Consider the following 8,477-nt stretch of genomic DNA (forward strand, 5'->3'; position numbering starts at 1 on the left):
AGCACGGTTGCAGGGTGATGTTTACACAAAACGCAAACCTGTGCCTTACCTAACAGGGAAATAAGGAGACCCAGCCTACAAGCAGAGTCATTGTCCTGATAAGGACAGCCCCGCTCTCTTTTCCTTGGCCGGGACTATCCCTTGCAGTATATATATATACATATATATATATACATATATATATACTGCAAGGGATAGCAAGGGAAGAGGGAGTGGTAGAAATGTAAAGCTCTTCAAACTTGCTTAGTAGAGCAGCCAGCAATCTCTGCCTTGCACAGTAACAGGGTAACAGGTCAGACCCTGTGTTGTGGCCACCATGCCATGATGCCGTTGCGACTGACAAGCCATGACAGTACCTCCCCTCCAAGGAGGGGCCTCTGGACCCTTAGGACCTGGTTAACCAGGTTTCTATTTATGTAAGTTCTTAATTAATGTCAACCGCTGGAACCCATGTCCTCTCCTCAGGACTGTACTGTCACATCTGTGCAGCACACAAGCACCTCACTCAGAATGGATGCAGGTTGATGTTAACAACTACAGTAGCTGATAGACTATTGCACTGAAGAACAGTGAGCACTACAACTGAAGTACGTAACCCAGATGGAAGGCCCGTGCGGCACCAGAGTACAACAATCAGCACGGCAACAGAAAACGTACATAATGTAGAAAATAGGCACACACCACGCTATGCTGAATGGTAGCACTACTCCAGGGAGAAGGAAGCCTGTCCCTAACCTAGCAGGGGAGGTGAAGGGTCCTTGCCTTGAAGCAGAGTGATTGTCACGATAGAGATGGCCCCATGGTCTTCATCCTGATTGTCCCAGCAGAGCTCCAAACTCCAAGCTCTTCACTATGGAATAGAATAAGAAGCACTGAGCACAAGGAGGAGTGAGAATATAAAGCCACTCTGCACCTGAAAATTGGCAGACTGAATAGAAAACCACACCTCCACCCTACTCCCAGGCATGACTTATCCAGCATGCACCCATACAGCAAAGACACACAACACCAGCAGTCTCTACACATGGTGCACTAACTCTTGATCTGCATAACAAAGCGACAAGTCTTGGCCTGTGTCGAGACCCCCATGCCACTACATTGTCACGACTGACAAGCCGTGACACGTACTCTCGTCATATCCATCAAAGGCTTAACCATCTCCGAAAATCTGCGTATAAACTTTCGATAATAATCAGCGAACACCAAGAATCTTTGAGGGGCCTTTAAATTCTCTGGCTGAACCCAGTCCAAAACAGCACAGATTTTCTTTGGATCCATTTTAAAACCATCTGGGGTTATAACATGCCCAGTAAAGTAACCTCCTGTATGGCAAAAATACACTTCTCCACTTAAGCAAAAAGTTTGTTTTCACGGAGAGCTTGCAGCATCTGTCAAACATGCGAAACATAACACAAAATGTTCAATGAACTTCCAAAATGCTTAATTTATGAAGGCCGGAAACACTGCGGACGCATTAGCCAAGCTGAAGGTCTTTACTAGATTTTCAAAATGCCCTTCGAGAGTTTTGAAAGCTGCTTTACATTTGTTCCCCTTTCTGATCCGTATTAAGTTAAATGACCCGTGCAAGTCCAATTTAGAGAACCAGTGGACACTAATTACCTGGTTAAATAAATAGGGAATGAGTGGTAATGGATAAGGGTTGTATTTAGTGATCTTATTAAAGGGGAGGTCTCGCGAAAGCAAGTGGGGGTATACGCTTCTGTATGGCCATATTAATGCACTTTGTAATATACATCGTGCATTAAATATGAGCCATACAGAAGTTATTCACTTACCTGCTCCGTTGCTAGCGTCCTCGTCTCCATGGTTCCGTCTAAATTCGCTGGCAGCTTGCTTTTTTAGACGCGCTTGCGCAGTCCGGTCTTCTCCTTTCCGCACGAGCCGCTTCAGTGTGCTCCCCGCTACAGCTCTTCTGCGCATGCGCAGACGAGCTGTCACTGCTCGGGAGCGCGCTGGAGCGGCCATTCTGTACCATCCTCTGTTAGAGGAAGGTGCAGAAACTGGAGCTGCCCAGTCGAGAAGCCGCCCAGCAGCCCAGCCGTCCCGAGAAGCCGCCTAGGTAAGTGATGGGTCGGGGGGTGATCTTCACTAACAGGTGAAGGTCCCGGGCCACAGCGGTAGGCCCCGGAGCCCAGCGCTAGGTTCCGGAGCCCAGCGCTGGGCTCCGGAACCTAGCGCTGGGCTCCGGGGCCTAGCGCTGGGCTCCGGGGCCTTCACCTGGGCTCTGGAACCTAGCGCTGGGCTCCGGAACCTAGCGCTGGGCTCCGGAACCTAGCGCTGGGCTCCGGGGCCTACCGCTGTGGCCCGGGGCCTAGCGCTGGGCTCCGGGGCCTAGCGCTGGGCTCCGGGGCCTTCGTCTGTTGTCAGGGTCTAGCGCTGGGGAGCCGGGGCGTAGCGCGGGGGAGCCGGGGCGTAGCGCGGGGGAGCCGGGGGCTAGCACCGGTTACCTGCTGCCTGGCGGTGGGTGACCGGTCGGCGGCTGCGGGGCGTCTGGTTGTCAGGGAGACACAGCTGGTAGCGTCTCGGGAGCGCGCACGTCGGGCTGCAGCAAGCGACGGGAAAAAAGCCGGCGGCCATCTTGGGGAAACTTTTATAAGTTGCTGAAACGCTGGAACGGTAAGTACAAACCAGCTAGAAAAGTCATTTACAGGGGGGCTTAGTAATGTTTGCTTAATTAGGGGGACTGGGAAAAAAAATTCACTGCTTCCTCGAGACATCTCCTTTAAGTTCTTTAAAATTCAAACTTGGTCAAAGACCCCCATCCTTCGTCTTTTCAATGAAAAAAACAGCGGCTATTGGTAAATTGGATGGACGTATATGTCTCTTCCTCAGACTGTTGGCAATATAATCCTAGAGGGACTGTCTTTCTGGACCAGACAAGTTATACATGTGACTCTTTAGTAACTTGCAATCTGGAATAACATCAATAGTACAATCCCACTTTCTATGAGGTGATTACTTATCTACTCCTTCTTTAGAAAATAAGTCAGCAAACTCTTTGGTAAATTCAGGCAATTCTTTAGTTTGTACCACAAAAATATCTATTGCCATGCAATTATGTCTACAGGAAGGGTTCCACCACTGAGTTGTGCAACCTCATTCATGGCAAATGCAACACCACCTGTGTGGGGAGAGACTCCATGACAAACAAAACTATATTCTTAGTATGAAATAATCCAATTCTTAAACATCAGAAACAAAAGATTTTAAACACTTTTGGGACAGAGTGGACTCAATGGTTGACACAGATTTCAGACAGTCCAAAGGTCTAATATATAGCCCCAGACATTTAACTACCTTATGATGAATTAAATTGTTTCCGGTTCCACTATCCAAAAAACTGTCACCGGACAGCTACGCCCAGTAAGACCTATTTCAGCAGAAAGGACCACCCTAAATGATGATATCCAGGAGATTTGCAGGCCTAAAGGAAACTTCCCCTTAACCTGCAAGCCAACTGGTTTCCCGACTGAGATCACTGAAGAGGGTACACTGGAACAAAATAACAGTACAGACGCAGTGACCTCTGCTCCTTTGCTTTCCCCTTCTCTCAGCTCCACCAGATAATGAGCACACTTGCATGGGTTCTTTGAGATCAGTGGATTCTATGGACTCACTGACCAATCCGCATGGCTAATGACATGGCTTCATCTAGATTTTTAGTTGCGAAATATGAAACCTTTAGGCGTTTAATTTTGTTACATAGCACAAAACAGAATTGGCTCGTCAATGCAGGGTCATTCTACTGGATCTCGGTTGCCCATCTGCAAAACTCAGTGCAAAAATCTTTAATGGATGGCTTTCTGACATAGACCTCTACTTTTACCGTTAGCCAGAGATACCCTATCAGAATCATCATAGAACAGCCCCAAACCAGAAAAAAAAATCACCACAGATGAAAAGGTCTCAGTAGTGGGTGGTTTCTTCTCCATCTACACAGCTCATATTGGACAAACCATCAGGGGATTTGGCTTTCAGTACCATCTCTATGCCGATGACACCCAGTTTTACCTGTGAAATCACATCACCGTTCCTTCAGAATGCCGCTGACTGTCTGTCTGCTGTCTTTAATACTATGTCCTCTTTCTACCTAAAACTGAACTTCTCAAAAACTGACCTCTGCTAACCAACCTCATCCTGAGATCTCCATCTCAGTGGGCGGCACCACAATAACTCCCAGATAGCATGCCCGCTGCCTTGGCATTTTATTTGACTCTGATCTCTCCTTTATCCCTACATTCTATCTCTTGCCCAAACATGTTATCTGCACCACAAAAACATCGCCCTTTTCTCACCATGGACATACTAAAAATGCTCACTGTTTCCACTCATCCACTCTTGGCTCAATTATTACAACTCACTGCTGATCAACCTCCCCTGTGCCAGACTCTCCCCTTTCTAATCCCTCCTAAATGCTGCAGCCAGGCTCATCTTCCTGTCCAGCCACTACATGGATGTCTCTGCCCTGTGACAATCACTGCATTGTCTGTCTGTCAAATACAGAATCCAATTTAAACTCACCACCCTCATCCACAAAGCGCTCCATAGCACCGCGCCAATCTACATTGCCTTCCTCATCTCAATCCACCACCTAGCCTGTGCCCTCCGCTCCCCTAACAAAATTAGATTGAGTGCACCTTTAACCCGAACCTCTCATTCCCGGATACAAGACTTCTCCAGAGTAGCACCAGTTCTCTGGAATGCGCTACCCGAAACTACCTGGGCAATACCTTACATACAAAACTTTAGGCATGCTCTAAAAATGCACCTCTTCAGGGATAAAATGCTCCCTGTCCTACTGACTGCAATCCCTGACAGCCACAATCAACCGTCCCCTGCAGTCATACCGAATTAGCCACTATACTGCTCAATTTTGACCATTGTCTGTGTATAGCATTCCACACTCTCCATTTCGCCAGTCCTTGCACATCTCCAGCCCCTTTACCTTCTGTATCACTGTATTATTTTTTTTGTAGTATGTAAGCTCATTGGAGCAAGCCCCTTACCCCTACTGCTTCCCTCAATTGATTACTACATGTAAACGTTGTTTGGTTTCTGTTCCACCTCTCTTGTAAGCGCTTGTAAAGATTGTTATTACATGCATAACCCTATTCAGGTTGTGAGAGAAATTTAGTTTGGTTCATATACTCTGGTTTATTCTGATGATCCCTTTAAGGCATTCAGAAAGAACACGATGCCCTGCTCATGAACCATGTACAGACTTGTTAATGATGTACTTTTCCAGAGTGTGGAGACACAATTATTTCCCAATTTATCTCAGAAATGGTATCAGGATACTGCTAGAATTGCTTAGTGTGTATGGGTTATCGTTTAATTGTTCTGTTTACACGACATCTGCAAATTCCAATGTGTTTACGCCAAAACTGATATCTTAAGCCTGAGAAAATCATTTTGTAGCCAAAAACGTATATAATCCTATATCTTGCATACGTGACATTTGTATAATCCTTCCCATATCTATATAATGGTTACGCCTTTCCTTTCCTTTTAATAAAATTACGGTGTTGGGTGGCTGGACTTCCAGGACCCCATTACCATTAACTGGATTCAGATCTCTTGTCTAGGTCTTTGGTTAACGGCTAAGTCACTTGTGACTCTTACTTATTGCTTTTACCTGATTTAGGTATACTTCTTTAAAAAAATTTTCAACAGTTTGGAGGCCCCAGCGAGATGCTATTCCTTTACACTTACTACTGAACGGGGACCAGCAGCCTTCTTCTCTTGGTCGAAGCAGTACCCTGGGGCAAGAGATTTCTCTTGACTTCTCCCCAGAGAGGCGGTCGCCTGCTGTGTCGGTGTCAGGTGTAGAGCTTCAGCATTTATGAACTTGCTCCCTATCAGGTAAAATAATTTGTTGCTTCTTTGTCTTTTGTTTCCCATAAACTATCTACCTCATTTACACTGCTACTCGTTCTCTCCTGTCAAACAAGCTGCACAGTGTAACTTTTCTCAGTTCCTGTCCTGCATTCATGCTTTAACTCTTTCCACACTACACAGTGTCTTGATTTCCTGCTCCACTGTTTCAGTTATACTGCTCTGCATTGCTTTGCTGTAATTTTTCTTCCTGTACAAGTATGTTGTGTTAATTTGCATTATGCTTAATATCACTCAGCACCCGTGTGAGACAGCACTAAAGTGGATGGATCCATATTATGCTGAACAGTGTTTTCTTGCATATTGCCTAATGTTATTGATGACAGTGTGGATTGTATACATAGTTTATAAGAATCATAGAGCAGGTTTCCTTCCTCACATTTGGTTCTTTTGAAGCTTACATGGTTTGTGACTTTTGCATCTGTACAGTCGTCTTAACTAGAGTTTCCTCTACAAGCCCTTTTGTGTTATGTCATATACATCCTAATATTTCTTCTCGTTGTACCTATTATTTTAACCATCAGTTCTACCTTGAAATCCCATGTCATGCGATTCCTATCTTAAGTAGCGCAAGTCTTTGGACTAATATAATTGATAATCACTGGTGTATTCCATATTGGATAGATGAGCTTGAATGTCCTAATAATTTTGACGCTTCTGATGGAGATTCTAGCATTGACACATAAGTTGTGCCATTGTTGTGACAATTGCTGGATAATCTGCACCTGCCTTACCCACGGTTTCACTATGACTCTACGGTTTTTGGCTACCGATAGAGTGTAGGTATACGTAACTGGGCTCTGGGAGAGCTGCCCATTGACAGTTGCTGGACAAAAGGTTTTGCACATAGCTGGATATCCAAAGACTGGACTGGCTCTCCCTGCCGGATTGCTATGGGGGTGATACTTACCAAACTCAACAGAATGTCGAAGTACAAGCCAACAATTGTTGATTTGGTAAGGGTCACATTTGGGAAGGCTGCGGTGAAAAACGCTGCTACAATACTGCGTAAGGCTGGCATGCCGAGAATGGGTGGCCTTGATTTGCAGGCATGGCGTGATTTTGCTCTGAAGGAAGCACGTTGGATTGCTGATAATGGTTTTGGACCACAAATTCAGGCCTGGGTAGATGTTTTTTACGATTTGATCCCCTTATCTCTGTAGATGACGATCTGGAGTTACATGGTAAAAAGAGTGTAGGGCCCTCACATCCAATCCTCCAGCTGAGCCGGCAGTGGAGGCAGATTCTACTCCGATTAAACAGGAGGCTTCGGCCCCCAACCAACAGGTTGGGTTTGAAACGTGTTTACGACCTGTTTCCTCGTCCACACCCTTTGGTTGCGGACCAGGTGACAGCCTTGATGTTATGGGTAGTCCCATCCAGTTTGAGGGGTTCACATAGCAACCCCCTCAATACAGTATTTCTGGTTCCACTGGCTCTACTGGGTACACGTCGGTACCTAGTCCATCTGTGCCCACTTTGTATCCAAGTTTACGGGATTGCATTGTGTGGTCACAGAGTAATTTGCAATCTCCCAGTGCTGCACCCCCCCCCCCCCCCCCTTACATGTTTCATTCGCTCCTAGTACAGGGCATAAAAGTTCACCATTTTCAGACAGCAGCCTGTGTGAACGGATGGATACACTACAGTTGAATATGAGTAATTCATCCGATCCACAGTCTCCCACAAACAGTCATCATCAGCAGAATGCTGCTGTATCACAACACATACAGAATTTGTACATCAGAAGAGTAGAAGGTGACAGCTGGGCTGTATCTCCTCGACCACATCGACTCGGAGATGCACCCTAGGTGGATCCTGAAAGCAACTAAGCAGAAAGAAGGGAAGAAGAGCAGAGGGAGGGTGGGCAACCGAATAACAGACCTACACGATCTAATTCTTGGGTTTGTAAATGTAATAAGACCTTACCTAGTACTGTGCAGGAATGTGACAGGTGTAATATATGGCAACCTGTTACCCATAAAGCATATCCAGTCATTGTACAGTCTACAACACTTTCTGAGGAGGTACGCGATGTTAAAGAAGTTACGCATTGGTTTAAACCCGTGGAGTCAATCAGAACAGCTGGTCATGGTTAGCAAACTACCGGATTGTTATAAGAGCACAATCGGCTTCTATAAGCACATAGATCGTATCCAGAAAAATTATGATGCAACATGGAGTGATTTGCACGGTCATGCTCTCTTGCCACTGGTGCACCAATTTTAACCAAAATTTATGCTGTTCCAGCAGGTGATGACATTGATGACATGCCAGAGAACAGAAAAAACGAAGAATCGGGAGTTCAGTTTGTTAAACGCTTGCATGCTTTAAGTAAGCAGCATTGTAATGAACTGTCACCAGGTCTGCCAGAAGCAGTTCAGGGACAAGATGAGTCAGTTGATCAATACCATGCCCGGTGTGCTAATATATTTACCGATCAGGAGTATGATATTAACACTGTCTCAAGTAAAGATGCACGATTGTTTCATACATGCTTTATTAACGGGCTATGTGAGGATATCAAGACTGAGTTGAATGAAGTGCGTCCAGAGTGCATG

General features: G+C 45.7%; 1 protein-coding gene across 1 annotated transcript in view; it reads right to left on the bottom strand.

Moving 5' to 3' along the window:
- LOC136581802 (vomeronasal type-2 receptor 26-like) overlaps window positions 1-6,937 on the bottom strand; it is a 42,834-nt gene extending 35,897 nt beyond the window's left edge. Inside the window, exon 1 of the mRNA XM_066582425.1 lies at window positions 6,827-6,937. Within this exon, the coding sequence (XP_066438522.1) occupies window positions 6,827-6,937 (111 nt within the window). The remainder of the gene's footprint in view (window positions 1-6,826) is intronic.
- Between the last annotated feature and the right edge of the window lie 1,540 nt (window positions 6,938-8,477).

Source organism: Eleutherodactylus coqui, chromosome 11 (assembly GCF_035609145.1).
Source record: "Eleutherodactylus coqui strain aEleCoq1 chromosome 11, aEleCoq1.hap1, whole genome shotgun sequence".
NCBI classification, from domain to species: domain Eukaryota; kingdom Metazoa; phylum Chordata; class Amphibia; order Anura; family Eleutherodactylidae; genus Eleutherodactylus; species Eleutherodactylus coqui.